This window comes from Manduca sexta, chromosome 5, assembly GCF_014839805.1.
Source record: "Manduca sexta isolate Smith_Timp_Sample1 chromosome 5, JHU_Msex_v1.0, whole genome shotgun sequence".
NCBI classification, from domain to species: Eukaryota; Metazoa; Arthropoda; class Insecta; order Lepidoptera; family Sphingidae; genus Manduca; species Manduca sexta.
In genome coordinates this window covers 5,913,640-5,931,205 of record NC_051119.1, presented here as the reverse complement: position 1 = coordinate 5,931,205, position 17,566 = coordinate 5,913,640, and the positions used below count along the sequence as shown (strand labels likewise).

General features: G+C 35.8%; 1 protein-coding gene and 1 long non-coding RNA gene across 2 annotated transcripts; both read right to left on the bottom strand.

The window, feature by feature from the left end:
- Positions 1 to 6,554: 6,554 nt before the first annotated feature.
- LOC119190798 lies at positions 6,555 to 7,647 on the bottom strand. Its single transcript, XR_005113131.1, has 2 exons — positions 7,600 to 7,647; positions 6,555 to 6,799 (listed from the first exon to the last, which is right to left on the bottom strand). It is a non-coding gene; the product is annotated as an uncharacterized LOC119190798 (long non-coding RNA).
- Positions 7,648 to 15,987: 8,340 nt separating this feature from the next.
- On the bottom strand, positions 15,988 to 17,347 carry LOC115454364. The gene is made up of 2 exons (XM_030183100.2): positions 17,290 to 17,347; positions 15,988 to 16,268 (listed from the first exon to the last, which is right to left on the bottom strand). The coding sequence occupies exons 1-2, from the start codon at positions 17,324 to 17,326 to the stop codon at positions 15,988 to 15,990; spliced, it is 318 nt and encodes a 105-aa protein (XP_030038960.1). The 5' UTR covers positions 17,327 to 17,347.
- Between the last annotated feature and the right edge of the window lie 219 nt (positions 17,348 to 17,566).

Here is a 17,566-nt window from a genome sequence, read left to right as displayed (position 1 = left end):
TGAATTAAAAGAGTAGATAGAGATGAACCTACTCTAAAGTCCTCTAAGATTTTAAAGATATAACTGAAAAAACGCGTTACCTTAACAACTTTATATAAAACAATGAAAACAATGCTGAAAAGACACTGAACTGTATTACGTCACAAAAATCTATGTTTAATAGTAAGACATCTTGTTGTCTATTCTATTATAAAGATGTAAATGACGCTTTGGATGTAGGAGATAATCTTCGGAACGATTTACTTGATTGTGTAAAATCTTTCACTAATAAGAAGCTACGTTACATTTAAGGTTGGCTATTGACTTAAGCGAAAATCATTTAAAAATAAAACTAGGTTAAAAAAAGGAGAAAGATCCTGATTCTAAGTACAAATAAAACTCAATGTCGCAACAAACATTGCTTTAATGATTTCTTATGTTTAGCAATCTTAAATCTCAATCTTATGGCCAGCAATCTTCGAATTAATATCTGAGTATTATAAGTTACTTCATATCCTGGTAACATTTCTGATAATCGACATTTTGTTGTCTGTATCGTAAATTAAATCTAACGTATGAGTAAGTTTTACCGCAAATTAAATCTGATGTTAAAAGAAAAAATACGTTTTGTCTAAAATTTGTTTCAGATTTATTTTACCAACCGAATTGCCACTGAGAAAAGCCAAACTGAACAGAACAGCGTACACTGAATGAGCACTCGGAAATTACTCTGAGATAATGTTGGGCAAAATATTTGCTTAGTTGATTCCGGCTTAAGAAAACGACAGCTCCGTATTTTCTAGTGTAAAACTCGAGCGGGGAATTTTGCAAAATGAATTTATTTGAATCGAAGGGGAGGAAGTTCTGTGGAAACATTCAATTATGTCTTGGAGATGCCTGCGGGTACTCCAGCGTACAATCATGAAACAAAAATTGTCGCTTACTTGATCTCAGTTATGTTTTTTGACTGAGAGTTCCGGGGTTCTACCAAAGATAATCAAAATCTATAGATACGGCATGACCTAATAAATAAAATCAAAAGTTTTTCCTTATACAATTATACACATATACCTACACATGAAAGACACGACCCGTTTATTCCAGTAGGTTCTGAGGTAGGAACATAATAGATAGCTAGTATTTGATATTTACACATGGTGTATGCAGTGGAAACGCTGTCAAACGAAGTTCAACATCACCGAAAATTACATTTTAAAACACAATTTGTGATTTTGACAGCTGCCTTTTGTTTATGTAACAGCACGCACTCAACTTCGAACAAGCTCTTATTTATTTTTTATATATTTATTATAGCCTAAGCTTGGTTTATTGTATTTAATACATTAACAGTCTTACTTATAAAAAATCGCAAAGCTATGCTTAAAATACAAATTTACTCGATCAGGTCAAAACCGCCTTAATTTAATTAGGCTTAAACTAGGAACCGATGATGTTTTTGACAGCTGTTTAAGCAATTCTTAAACACCTCTTAACGCTAAAACAAGTTCATAATTAAAACTGTAAATGTCTAATTGAAATTTTGCTCATATGTAATATTGACTTATTTATTGATTTAACACGGCCTTAGAATCGTGTTTACATATAATGGTAGGTCTTTCATAGGTGAGGGTCGGCCTGGGTAGGTACCACCGCAATGTCTATTTCTGCCACAAAGCAGCAGGGTGTAATCACTGATTTATTTCGGTTTGAAGAACATTGTAGCAAGTAACTACTGGACATAATAAGACTTAACATTTCATGTCTCAGGATGGCGTGCAGTGGAATACAAAATACTTTGTAATTCAAGGTGTTGGATAGTGTTTCTACTTAATGATTTCTTATGTTTACGCGAATGTTAGACATTGAAATTAAACTAATTTTCGGATTCTATCGCGGTGCTAGTATTTTATTTTCTCCCGACGTTTCGAAGACTTTGCAGCCTTCATGGTCACGGGGGGACTGAGGTGTTGTTTATCCGTAAAGTCAAAGTTACAATATCTACCTACATTTTACAATAATACAACTTTTTTAAATTTTTTAAATTTTAGCTGTTGGTGGTCCGATCTACGCAGAATGAGCTCACAGTGTCTTGAAGTCTGGCAGCCGGTCTTTTGGGTTCCGATTTAATTAAATGTAGAACTGGATCCCAGGCTTGTGCAAGCTTCCAACCATCTTCCCTATTGAAATTAGGATGTTTTTTATTTCAATAGCCTCGCGAATCATCCTAGGCAGGAATCGGTGTTCTTTGGCGAGGATTTGTGGCTTGTCTAGTCGCAGATAATGATTGGCGCCTCCCTCAGAGTGTTCAGCGACTGCAGACTTCGTCGAGCGTCGGTGTTTCACGTCAGCTATATGTTCTTTTAAGCGGGTCCCTATATTTCTTTTGTTTGCCCGATATAAGAGAGGCCACAGTTGCAATCTATTTTGTATACTCCAGGTTCTTGTAGAGGTATGTGACACTTGACAGGTGGTAAAAATTGACTAATCTTCTTAGGCGGCTTAAAATAAGTTTTTATGGAAGCACGCTTCAGGATGTAGCCAATCTTGTCGGTGACTCCTCTTACATATAGTAATACAACCGGAACACGTTCAACTGTGGCTGGTTTCACTCGGTTTCTGTGACGGCGGCGTGGAATTTGGAGCTTGTTGTCTCGCAGTACTTGCTTGACATGTTGCAGCTCAGCGGCTAGGTGTTTCTCGTCACAGATTCCTTGTGCTCTCTGAAACAAAGATTTGCCCACGGTAGCTAACTGTTTTGGGTGGTGATGAGATTCACCGTTCAGATATTTATCAGTATGGGTCTGTTTCCGATATACAGTATGACTTAAGGTCTGATTAGGATTACGGATGATTAAAACATCTAAGAAAGCAAGAGATTTATTGTGTTCTAACTCCATAGTAAATTGGATTTTATTGTTGATGGAGTTAAGGTGATTAACTCCATCAACAATACAGTTACTTTATCAGATGGTAAAATTGTGAAAGTATCGTCTACGTACCGTTTATAAAACCTTGGAGTGACCAATTCCACGCCGCCGTCACAGAAACCGAGTGAAACCAGCCACAGTTGAACGTGTTCCGGTTGTATTACTATATGTAAGAGGAGTCACCGACAAGATTGGCTACATCCTGAAGCGTGCTTCCATAAAAACTTATTTTAAGCCGCCTAAGAAGATTAGTCAATTTTTACCACCTGTCAAGTGTCACATACCTCTACAAGAACCTGGAGTATACAAAATAGATTGCAACTGTGGCCTCTCTTATATCGGGCAAACAAAAAGAAATATAGGGACCCGCTTAAAAGAACATATAGCTGACGTGAAACACCGACGCTCGACGAAGTCTGCAGTCGCTGAACACTCTGAGGGAGGCGCCAATCATTATCTGCGACTAGACAAGCCACAAATCCTCGCCAAAGAGCACCGATTCCTGCCTAGGATGATTCGCGAGGCTATTGAAATAAAAAACATCCTAATTTCAATAGGGAAGATGGTTGGAAGCTTGCACAAGCCTGGGATCCAGTTCTACATTTAATTAAATCGGAACCCAAAAGACCGGCTGCCAGACTTCAAGACACTGTGAGCTCATTCTGCGTAGATCGGACCACCAACAGCTAAAATTTAAAAAATTTAAAAAGTTGTATTATTGTAAAATGTAGGTAGATATTGTAACTTTGACTTTACGGATAAACAACACCTCAGTCCCCCCCGTGACCATGAAGGCTGCAAAGTCTTCGAAACGTCGGGAGAAAATAAAATACTAGCACCGCGATAGAATCCGAAAATTAGTTTAATTTCAATAGTGTTTCTACTGTTTATGAGCAGTCGTATCACTTACCATTAGGCTAACGGGCAGCTCGTCTCGTCTTTCAAAGCAATAAAAACATAGAATCTTCTTATAATAAATCATCGACATGACGTCGGTATTATCAGCTCGCTTGCTGTCCCATTATATGTAAATAATCCCCTACGATGATGGAATATCCATGAACAAACGAGGAATTGTTTACTTTCATGTTACATTGTCGTGCAAAATAAATCTTCGAGATGCAGTTTTGACTGATCTGCATTATCTCTGCTTTGTGGTACTTACGGATTACAGTGTTCCAAGATGGCGTCTGACAGCGAGTTAATATTATTTATGTAAAGAAAAATATATTTTTCTTTAATTTAAATATTTCCGCGCATCAAATCTCCATCGTGATAGTTCGACCATAGACCGATATTACTATTGATTTTGTAATTCTCTATGAATTATAATTTACTAGCGACCTGCCCCGGCTTCGCACGGGTGCAATATTTCTCCACTATTTAATGGATGTTATTATACATATAAACCTTCCTCTTGAATCACTCTATCTATTAAAAAAACCGCATCAAAATCCGTCGCGTAGTTTTAAAGATTTAAGCATACATAGATAGGGACAGAGAAAGCGACTTTGTTTTATACTATGTAGTGATGGAGCATTTAGCTGACAAGAGAAAATTTATTTTGTTACATGGAAAAATAATTACTGTAATGGTTATTTTGGAATCGAAATTGTGATCAATAACATGAAATGTCCTGTCTTTTGTTACAGGTAAAGTTTTAGTAGTAAATACTTTTGTTTAATTAAGTGTATTATACGCATAAAGTTAACATAATAAATCTTTTCTTACAGAGAAACTCAATTGTTTTTTTTCATTGTGTCGACCATTTTTACAAAAAAACATATCTTATATTTATATTATTTACTATGAATATGCATAGATATACGCATACATAGAGCTATTTAGGCACCGCGCAGACGTGGTGTACTACTGGACTAAATATAAATTAACTAATCAACTTAGTTAAAGCGAAATCAAATAATCGCTCCTACACTCGAAAAGACTATTTCAATTTTGAAACAAACTCAAACACTATCTTTCGATCATGGTATTTGTTTAAAACGGTTGTGGTTTGTAGCAAACAATGTATGAATGGTTTAAAAATTTACGAGAGGTTTGGATTACTATTTGAATATTTAGGTCATTATTTGTACACATACATAAACCTTTTATCTTCAAAGATATAGGCAGAGGCGCAACTAGAGCATCCACTTTCCGCCATGCGTAATCCGTTTCACATGATGGGGAGAGCCTATCTTTCAGCTTTGCGTATTCCAACCCATGATGTGATGGTGAGCCTATTGACATCCGGCACATATTCCAGACTCCGGGAGTGATACTGACTACAAAAGCCCAATATCTCTGCCCGAGCCGGGTATCGAACCCGAGACCTCAGCACTGCGTAACACAACTACGCTACCGAGTTAGTATATGTAAACCATTAAGGTTTTTAGGATCCTGATGCCAATACAGCCGACAAAACGACCTAAACGAGAAGTTAACATAAGGACTGATTTTAATAAGCAATCTCAATAGAACCGAGTTATGAATAAAAACTATTAGACAAAAAAACCGCCTTAAGAAACTATTAAAAACCAAAAAATAATGAAACATTACTTATATACTAGTTACCAATTTTGGAGTCGGTGCTTAATAAAAATTAACCATTAGTCATTATAATTGATTTATTCTTTCATGGGTTCAATGATATCCATAAAGATATTTTAAATTTCAGAATTCAGAACTTAATCGCTTCCGTCTAGATCTTGTGACTTCGAAAGTTAAGAACAAACTCGGATTTACTTAATAATACCTGAGATCCCGTTAGAGGTATGAGTGATTAAATGTGGATTCGGCTGGCTTCTTACAGAGAGCTATTACTTTGTTAACTTCATAATGCATTGAAGCTTGGTTGATGGTAGTACACAGGGGCGGCTTTTGGGGGAGGCGAACCGGGCAACGGTGCATCGCGCTTACAGAGGCCTCGCGCGGTGCCTCGAAGGACCTTTTTTTACGATCCTACCGAGGAAACTATTAAACCAAGAACGTTTTTTTATTCTGCACGGGGCCTCGCGTCTGTTTCTTTTTGCTTTCCCCTGGGGCCTTGCGTCATTTAAGGCCGCCACTGGTAGTAGATATTTGTCAAAATTTATGCAGATATCGGTCTGCGGCATGTGTTTCATTTTTGTTGGCGACTTCACCCATGTCTAAAGTTTTTCTGGGATACTGCCTCAGTGGCGTAGTTATAATTGTACATGGTACGAGTAAGACTACCGCGCTGTGGTCCTGGGTTCGAATCCCGGGTCGGGCCAAAATAATTGTGACTGGGTTTTTCCATTTTAAAAATAACTCATTCGCAGCTCGGAGTCAGGAAATTGGCGGTGTGATACCCCTGTGCCGACTTCAAAAAATGGAGGAGGTTCTCAATTCGACTGTAGTTTTTTTTTTATTAATTTTTATTACCTCAGGACTTTTGACTGGGTGAACTGAATTTGATGATTATTTTTTTACTTAGGGGAGCTTAAGCTAGAAATACATGATCGAATGTACGATAACTAGCAATTTTAATTATTCACCGACTCCAATTGGTAGCCAGTATATAGCTAATGTTAAATTATTTTTCGTAGTTTTTGAAGGCGGTATAATATTTTGTTAAAAACTTTTTATTACTTTCCGCTCTTCAATTTAGTAATAAAAGACAATATACTTTTTATTGCTTTAGAAAAAAATACAAACACCTCGTCTTATAACATAGATGCTCTCATTAAATCCCTTGCAGACAAACTGACAGTTGTTAATATAAGTCTTGTTGTTGGAGGCGCAGACAGGGAAGTAAACGTTGGGGCACTTCTCGCACGGCATCTTCTCGGTCAGCGGCGGGAGAAGTTTGATGTACCCTGGCAGGAATTGTGGTTCGATTCCGGTGATGAACAATAATATAGATATCGCTTCTGTAATATGAAATTTTTGTATGCTTTTAGGTTATCTACTAGTAACAATTTATTTTGTTTTTATGTTATAAATATAGCTTTAGCTTGTAGTTTTGCTTGCGTGGTAGTCTTTTCCCAAAAAGATCCTATATTATTAATATGGGCACTAGATTTAATGTCATTACATATCGTAGGATATATTTTATATCCGCCTGGATAGCGACCACTGTACACAAGGTGCTAAAACCCGCCATAGTTGCCCACGTAAGTGTGTCGCGTTCCGGGATCAGTCTGTGTATGTCTAGTTCCAACAGGGCCCTTATTCTGTATGATAGTGTAAACGCGTAACGCGGCCGTGTCATGTTATCTTCGAGAAATGTGCGTGGAATGGTATTCTGTAAGCCAAATTTCTATAGTCCTAAACATGATGCGTTGTGTTACGTGCTTGTTACACACTGTCAAAATAACGTGCGGGATAGAGAATAAGGCCCCAGGCCGGTATAATTGCGTTGAATGTTAAGGAGCAATCATCTCGTCAGTCGACATTCCATTGAACCCCATTCTACTTACCATTAGGTGCAGCGATGTCACCTTATCGTGCACGTATTAAAAAATATATAGATATTAGATTTTGACAGTTCTGTTTCAAACGTAAAGTCATACCATTGTACCATTTTCAACCTCAGACACGTATGCATTAAAACACAAATTCCATTATCAAACCAGGGAATCGGAACCAAGACCACATTGGTTTACAGTCCATAATGGTTTAGCAATCTAAATATTTCTACAAGAACAATACGTTAAACAAAATAACTTACTTATGTTCATTCTTAATTAGAATGTTAGTTTCCTTCACACAAGCTTAGCTTGTGAATATACATTAATTAACGTGGCTTTTTAGTTAATTAATTTGGCGCTATAAAATTATAATTGGCTTCTAAGTCCGGCTTTATTTCATTTATTTACATTCATGCACTTAAGGGTGCGTGTACGTGAGAAATGTGAGGGACTGCACGACATAATTGTATCGATGGCGTCGTTGTGGTACAACTACTACAACCTTAAAATATTGAGTTTTTAGCAGCAGTGGCCATGTGTGTCTTTCTCTCTCTCTCTCTCTCTCTCTCTCTGTGTGTGTGTGTGTGTGTGTACGTGCGTGCGCGTTTGCGTTCGTACGTGTGCATGTTGGTTTAAAAATATTGTTTTCTTAGTAAAAACTAATCAAGACAAATCTTGACTTCCAATTTGTAATAATTATAAAATATTATGCTAGTGGAAGAAAACGAATAAGTAATTATTGATTTTAGAACCTTTATGTTCTTATAAATAAATTTCAGGATTATCTACACACTTTGGAAGAAATTTTTTTGGCAATTATTATATCGGCGATGTCGATAAAGATGCCTAATATTGGACTTGGTCATATTTCATTTGTATTTATAAGAGGATTTCGTTTGGCTTCATTACAAATGTAGGCAAAGCGACGCATCCGAGAGCTGTTTAAGGCCTCCTTTAACTTGTAATAACCGCTCGCTTGCAAGACCTTAGACCCCTTTTGAGGATCTAGTCTCACAAATTTTAAACCTTAAACTTTCTTTAATACATATTTATACATGCAAAAGTAACTCTTTCTCTTATGCTTTGAAGAGTAGGTAAACACTAAACTGATTTTGACAACATTAGGTACGTAGCACGCTTGAATAGCAAAAGGAAGACTAATTTTTTTTTTATCACAAACAGAATCAAAAGGAAGCCGCGAACTAATAATAAAAAAAAAATTAAACCGATTATGAGAATATTAGGTACGTATAACGCTTGAACAGGAAAAGGAAGACTTATGTTTTTTGTCACAAACAAAATCAACAGGAAGCCACGAAGTACTAATAAAAAAATATATAAACATCGATACATTTATTTAATACTCATAAGGCTCCAAAAATTGCAAACACAACCCCACATATTGCACGCGAATGTAGTCATACTCGTCTTGTTTTGTGATCAGATTCATACAATTCATCCAACATACATTAGTGTATGTTTTGTTGTCTGTAGCGCATACAGGTATGTAGATTCTGGGACATTTGTTACAGTCGAAGATCTGTTCTAGAGGAGGGAGGTCGTCTTCAATCCGCTGCATGTAGTAGTTCTGAAACTCCTGCGCAGTGGCGTTGCGGTAGGCTTCCACTGTTGTGGATGCCACTGGAAAATATTTTTTAAGTAGGTACTTAATGAAATAAAAAGCGGCGATAGCCTAGTTGGTTGTGGAACGGACTGCTGTGACGAATTTCTGCGGGTTGAAATACCAAGGGCACTCACCTCTGATTTTTTTTAAAATTGTGTGTGTTCTTTGTGAATTATAGCTTGTTTTAACGGTGAAGGAAAACATCGTGAGGCAACGTGCATACTTGAGAAATTTCTCTATTAGGAATTTTCGAGGGTGTGTGAAGTCTACCAATCCGCACTAGGCCAGCGTGGTGGACTAAGGCCTAATCCCTCTCAGTAGTAGAGGAGGTCTGTGCCCAACAGTAGGACAGTATATAATACAGGGCTGATATTATTATTATTATTTATTAATGAAATTTTTATTTAGTATTTTTTCCATATCGTGATTTGCATGTTTTTAATGCGCATTAATGCGTAAGAGTATCTTCTGTAAATATGTTATTTTTGTAATACGTAAGGACGCTGTGACATCTTGTCACACGGAAATTACAAATAAGACGATTTATTATTATTAAAATTAAACAATTTTTCGGATTTTATCGCGATTGATTACCAATTGGTAATAACTTTTGGAGCACAAATATGGCTCTGATGTCTATAACTTACTTTACTGTTTAACCCATTTAGCATCGGAATGTTTGCCGGCAAACATGACAGCTACATGACAGTTACATAACATTACGCATGTCACGGAAAAATAACCTTATTATGTAGTATATAAGGTTATATTCCCGTGACGTAAATGGGTTAATGTCCTTAGTGTTACCCCTTTTTAAACAACTTTAGCGCCAGGAGGAGTATGAGATTTTCCATGATTAAAGTTGTATAGAGAAATGCAGAATATAAACCATTATATTATACATTAGTTTTACTTATAAAAAAAATCGTAAAGCTATGCTTAGTTAAAATACAAATTTACTCGATCAGCTGTAAGTCAAAACCCGCCATCTTGCCTCTTAATAAGATTAAAACTAGGAAACCGGTGATGTTTTTGACAGCTATTTAAGCAATTCTTAACCACCTCTTAACGCTAAAACAAGTTTATAAGTAAGACTGAATTTGTTATAAACATATTAAACTCAACGGTCAATTTACGACCACTAGTTATGATTCGTTAAAGGAAGATTATAGAATAATATTCGATCAAATTGGATTTTGCTCTCCAACTATATTATTATTGCTCTGTGATTCAATACGTGATATCAATTTGAATCGTGATACCAAAGAAAAGAAATATTTAAAATATAAAAGAACGATAGAAAGAAATTGGGAATGAAAGAAAAGAATTCACTCTAGGACAATTGCTTTTGTCTCCCAGTAAATGAATTTGTGTGCTGATTGGAACTTTTTAACTTAAATGGAAAGTACATAGGCGCCTTAGCTTTAACAAAACTCCTTGTTGAATTTTTTTGACACGTAAATTTAGTCAATATTACATACCGAGGATTTGTTTGGTACATCAAGAAGTTTGGTTGATTTTATTTCTAACACTACGCGGTATTTAACAAAAAAGTGTCAATAGATGATTATCTTATATAGTAGTCTATACATTAATTAAAATATTATTTCAAACGCTGAGTATAAACAAAAAACTTAAATGTATATTTCACGTGGCGCTCATTACAGTCACGGTGATTTTTTTTTATTGCAAATTAAAGTGACCCCACTGCACCTGATGGTAAGTGAAAAGGGTCCAATAGAATGTTGACTGACGAGAAATGATGAAATGATTACCCCTCGGCAGTTGACACAATTATGCCGACCTGTTGGCACCAGATATACACAGGCTGATCCCGGAACGCGATAGACTTATGGGCCACTATGGCGGATTTGGTAAGCGGCGATAGCCTAGTTGGGTGTGGAACGGACAGCCAAGACGAATGTCCTCAGGTTCAAATCCCAAGGGCACACACCTCTGACTTTTCTAAAAAATCATGTGTGTATTCTTTGTGAATTTATCGTTCGCTTTAACGGTGAAGGAAAACATCGTGAGGAAACCTGCACATCTGAGAAGTTCTCTATAGGAATTTCGAAGGTGTGTGAAGACTACCAATCCGCACTAGGCCAGCGTGGTGGACTAAGGCCTAATCCCTCTCAGCAGTAGAGGAGGCCCGTGCTCAGCAGTGGGCAAGTATCTAATACAGGGCTGATATTATTATTATGGCGGGTTTTAACACTTGTGTGTAACAGTGGTGGATATCCGGGCGGATATAAAATATATCCTACCACCAGCAAACTCTAGTACTTCAATATTCTAACAAACCATGCAATACTTACACAATAAAATGAATGTTATACCGAAATCCATTTTCAAAGCATTTCGCTTCGAAGCAAACGTAAGAAACCAATTTAAACTTGATGTTATGACTGCTTTTCATGCAAGGCTTGATTTATTACAATGACTAGTAATGGGTTATTTAATTTGAATGTTTATCGCATTCGCTATAAGGTAGAAGTGTTCATTTAGTACATTGAATTGAGCTGATTTTGACTTCGCTGGTATTTGGCGCCATAGATTTTTATGCCTTTGTGGCAATTGTAGGTATTCCTGCAGTGCGAAGGGTTCAATCACCAGGTCGGGCAGTCGACACAATTATGCCGGCCTGTTGGAGCCTGTTATACACAGGCTGATCTCAGAACGCGATACACTTACATACGTGGGTTTTAACACTTTAATGGTAGTCGCTATGGGGGCGGGTATAAAATATATTATGCCACCAGCAAGCTGTTACCTAACGTTGGTTTTCTCAATCCAGCTATATTGACCTATTTAAAATTGCCTTCACTATATTTCTTATATCTTCTTTCATGTCTATTTTCAAAGAAAATGGTAATCCTGGTATAAATTATTTTCTCTAACGTCTCATACATTTAAAAAGTTTTCATCAAACACTATTATAGTATATACTGTATTTCTTATATTCAAAAAGTGTTCATCAAACACTAACCGTATTCCACCTTAATTATTTAATGTAAAATAGAATTGCTCCTTATTCAGAATATTTAGAAACACATTTCTATAGAATTTTCTTTACATGTTTGACGTTAAAATACACAAAGCTTTAAGTTCAAGGTACTGTTATCCTTTGTGAATGTTGAAGACTGTTCTTTTGTTTTTAAAGCCTATGTTATTTAAAGGATGAGAGTATGGTGAGTATATATGTAAATGAATATTCCACTGCTGGCCGTGGTTCTCTACTACTGAGAGGGTTTGTCCACCACGATAGGTCAAAGCGGGTTGGAAGATTTCTCATTCTCATCAGCTTACAACTGTCCACTGCTGACCATAGGCCTCCCCTAGAGTGCGCCACGTTGCTCGGGCCTCCGCTCTCCTCAAGATTTCACATGCTTTTAAAATTGTTAAGTGGGTAGGTTTTTTAAATTTAACCAATAGTTCTTAGTAATCTATCCGTGGCGAAGGGTCCATATAATACAATTCCTTCAGGCTTCCCTTTCTTAATTTAAAATCTAATTATCGTTAGAATGATTGGCAGACCGCCTTCATATATTAGTACTTACCTATGTGTTGTGTCGAGTTACCTGTCGAAAAATGTAAGCCTTCCCCACTGTAATCTTTACTAATATATAAAGCTTTAGTTTTATTGTTTGAACGCGCTAATCTGAGGAACTGGTAAAGCAATTTTAAAAACATCACTCATAGGCTACATTATTCCTGAATGTTATAAGCTACTTTTAATCCCGAAAATATTTACGTAGGCGCTGCTGCAGAAAACTAGTAAATATGGCTAATCAGAGACACTACTAAAGTGATTTAAAATCACTAATAGGAACCTTGCATTATTCCTGAGTGTAGTACTATTTATCCCCAAAAATATATTCACGAGAGCGCTGTGGCAGACAAAACTAATTAATAAAATACATCAAACTATAAATAATCGGTGTATGTGCTTGTCAGAGTTAATGTTTTACGAATTCAAAGCTAGCTGATTATTTCCATGTGTGCTAAATATCACCCTAATAACCGAATTTCGTTTAATATTACAATGGGTACAAATTACAAACAAATTATTAAAAACTAAACATAACATATTACCAGGGATACCCAAATTAGGCTAGGCTTGTACCTCGAGATACCAGAAAAAAATTAAATATAAAATACAATTTTATGCATTGATTTTTAAGAAGTACCAGTGAAAATACAATTCAAAATATTCACAAGCTTAATATTTTATTATTTGTGGCATAAAAGAATTGTTTAAATTGTACTCTCAGTTAGATTATGTCATTTTTAAAGTCAACTACAATAAATATGTAGCGTATAAAAAACAGTATGCCTTCGTGCTCCACAGTTATAAGTCAAGTAAACAAATAAAAGAAATAGAAACGAAACGAATTATGAAGGAACGAATAAGTTTTTATGTTCATTGCATTTCTTGTTTGTAAGGAAGGAAAGTGCATTTCTCTGTATTAACTTGTACGGAATAATAAAGTGTGGTAACATGTTAAGGATTGAATATTATAATACAATTAACGATATAATAAAATGTTTTATTCATCACGTAGGCGAACATAGTTGCACTTATAATAAGTTAAGACACATGAGAATATTTAATTATTAAGCAAATTAGGACGCTTATATAACTACAAACAATTTATATTGGATATAAAACAAATGAAAGGCTACAAAGTAAACAAAACAGCCAGCCCGGGCTGGCAGGAAAGAAGAAATAAAAAGGAGTTATATATTCTTAATAAAGATAAAGGGAAAAACGCATCGCGATCCTCACCGGTGAGGAAGATAAGTCCCTAACCTAGCTAACCTATCAGCCTTTCACTAGCTACCTCAGCGATGACTACTCGAAGAAGAAGGCAGAATGAAACTCCGGACATTTTTGTCATCAATTGAATAACAATAGTTAACAATGCAATAACTGAAAATGACAGAAGACTGCATATTCAAAGTTTGGTATCTAAATTACTGATTGCTTTGCTAACTATCGTAGCGTACACAGATTTCGATGCATCGAAGTAAATGAGAGAAACTTATTTGTGAATTTACATAATCGAATCTGCTAACTTGTGTTTTAGTAAATTTTCGATTTATTAGCAAATGTTGTGTGTATATTATTCGACACATTTCTATGTGTTTCGTATTGTGATCTATATTTCTAATAGATATTGCTCGCGTCTTCGCCCGCGTGAAGTTTTCCGGCATAAACGTCCCGCTATATATTTTTCTGGGATAGAAAGTAGTCTATAACCCTCCCACAGTCTTAAACTTTCTACATAATGAATAACATAAAAATCCGTTCAGTAGATTTTGAGAAAATCGACAACAGACAGATAGAAAAGGAGACTGACTGCTTTATAATACTTTTAGGCAAAAATGTGTGATTTTTATTCCATATAACGTTTTCCACACGAGCAAAGACGCGTGTTACCTCGTAACATCACAGCTAATCATTAGACCATCTTTGCCAATATTTCAAATTTTGCCATACAGCGTCCGAGTTGCAAAATTAATATCTCACCAACTCAGCCCCTCAGACGGTAAATGATGATCCAATTTTGCGTCAAACGTAGTAAGAGTAATGATTTGAGTCAATTACGCTTCTATTGTTTATAAAGAGATATTTTACTGGAACCGCTGGCCTAGAAAATTATGGACGATCACAATTTGTTAGCTCTCAAAGGCATACCGAAAATTGTTGCGTAGACATTGTCTCCAATTTGTGTACTAGTTTGAAAAATATGCATACAACAGAAAATCTAGAATTTATTGGTATTTTTTTTAAATATTCTGAATTTATCTCTAAATAGAGACTGATTTTACCTCTATATGTAGGCTTCTACAGATCTCGATTTTTTATATGTACTCACTAATGTTCCTTTCTTGTTGGACTTGTCAGTATGTTTGGATCAGGAAGTAGGTACTGTAGTGAATCTCATCTCGAGAAGAACTTTATGTGCGTTTTTTATAAGATTAATAAGAGAGTGGATAACCTGAAGGTATTGACTATTATTTTTATGAAGACATGTTCCCATTTAGGAATAGAACCAGTGAACTATAAACCTGACATAGTAGCTTCTTAAGCGGGTACATCAATTAAAGAAAGAAAAATAGGATTGTCTTGTTGTATCTATATGTTGGTAGTAGGTCATATTAGAGAAAAAAAAGCAACATACAACTATTAATAAAAAATAAGAAAAAATAGGGTAATCTCGGCATGAACACATCTTGTCTCGAAACACGACAACAACACAAAGGTATCAGATAAAGGCCCCATTTGTCCAACCGTTCAGTCGTAACGATACGATAGATGAAGATTTGTAACTGTTTGTTCCTCTTGGCTACAGTTGGTTTTCAAGTTAAGAATTATTTAGATATTGGGAGGGTACCTAATAAATTCTCTTCATAAATAGATAGTCTACATCAAAGTAATGTTACTTTTTTATATGGGTATTCCAAAGTGACTCCACTTCATCTGATGGTAAGTTGAGGGGGGTCCAATAGAATGTCGACTGACAAGAGTTGATTAGCCCTCGATAGTCGACACAATTATGCCGGCCTGTTGGAACCGGATATACACAGGCTGATCTCGGAACGCGACACACTTACGTGGGCCACTATGGTGGGTTTTAACACCTTTGTACGGTAGTCGCTATCCGGGCGGATATAAAATATATCCTACGGCTAGCAAAAGACTTGCGCCGCAATAGTTTATTATTGCAAAAATAGTCGGACAACTTAAAACACTTGGTTAAGCTTAAGAAATAAAACACGGACATAATGGATTAACAAAATTTACACACACACGTTAAATATAAAGTAGAAAGAAAACATTTATTTGCAATTTAAACACGCTAGAATATTCGTAGTTATAGTAAACTTAAAACCTAGATAATTAATTTAAAATTGTATCGCTTATTAGTCTTATAGACTAAATTGTAATTAACTACGAACATAGTTCTAACAACAAAGGAAAAAAAATATCACAATACATTTAGATATATTGATATAGTTAAGAATAATCATCAGGGAAGACTCTACAAGGCCCCAATCGCACCATCTTGACAGTCTTGTTCTGTTTATTATATCTATGGACATTGATGCAGGCTAGCCTACATTCGCTGATGTATGTCAGGTTGTCATCTCCACACACTGGAAGGTAGACCTTCGGGCATTTATGGCATAGTCCTTCTTCAGCGAATTTGTCTAGGTCTTTCACGTCCACCGAGTAAGGGTTGAAGAAGTCTAGGAATTCTTCGACGAGAAGCACTGACGATGAGGTAAGGAATAGTGCTGTTGGATGAACGATTATAGTTAATTAAAAAATCTCATTACGCCTTTATAACAGAAAGGATAAGCAGAGGCGTAATCAGGGGACCCACTTTGGCTTGTTTTCTGTTATACTGTGTTAAATCTCATCACGCCTTTATAACCGAAAGGATAAGCAGAGGTGTAATCAGGACAGCCACTATTCGCTTACGTTTTGTCCTATAATGTTTTAGGAAGCGCGCCTATATGTAATATCTCATTTCTCGAACCAGGATTCGAACCCGGAACCTTAGAGATATGTCGTACTATGACTACATTACTAAAGCAATCAGTTAAGTGAATGTTTTATATGTTTATAGTTGCAAAGGGAACATGTAATTATTCATTCAAGCTTAAACCCGCCGTAGTGGCTCACGTATGTGTGCGTTCCGGAATCAGCTTGTGTGTATGTAGTTCTAACAGGCCGCCATAATTGTGTCGGTTGTAGAGGGGTGACCATCTCTCATCAGTCGACATTCTATCGGACTCCACTCCACTTACCATCAGGTGCCGAGAGGTCATTTAGCCGTGCCACTATAAAAAAAGTCTAATCCTTGCAAAGTTGTGAAATAAATATCTTAAATTGTATATTATTGTAGCCTAGAGTAGAAAAGCCTGGTATACTACAAACATCTATAAAGATAATTTTGATGCCAAGCATAACTGTACGAACACTATTTTGTTGATATTATAGGACATTCCGTTTAATGTTATTAAGTATTATGGGGCTAGGGTACAGCTTACGAATTAAAAAAGAAATGGATCATAATATATTCTTAAAATGAAACTAGTAAAGAAAGTTAGTTCTATAATGAGTGCTGTAGGCATTAATTGCATATCTATCTACCCTTTAAATGACACTAGCGTGATGGTCTTTCTCTGACGGTCAGTTATCTTGATTTTATTATCTAATTAAATTATTCATGAGTATTGTAGCAGCCATTGTAAACTTGATCCATCAAGTCATAAAATTTATTCAAAATTTAATCTGCACTCAAATACTTACAGAGAACCATTAATTTTACAAAATTTATGACAGCCATTTTAGCATACACTTCTGAGGTCACAAAATTGGTACATAATAAGGACATTAAAATTTTAATTGCAAATTTTATGACACTCGCCTAATCACTTGATATATTGGGCAATTAACTTTTATGGCAATTTGAATTTTACGTACTTTTCTAAGCTAATAGTTACCATAACTGTGTAGAGTTATATAATTAAATGACTCAAATAAGTTTGAGAAGCGTTCTATTGAATTCTATTTGGTTATATTCCAC

Bases quoted from the DNA above. Each gene is read 5' to 3' on its own strand.
- LOC115454364 (XM_030183100.2), bottom strand. From the start codon at position 17,326: ATGGCTGTCATAAATTTTGTAAAATTAATGGTTCTCT. The intron at 16,269-17,289 runs GTAAGTATTTGA...TTCATCCAACAG, and splicing joins TGTAAAATTAATGGTTCTCT to CACTATTCCTTACCTCATCG.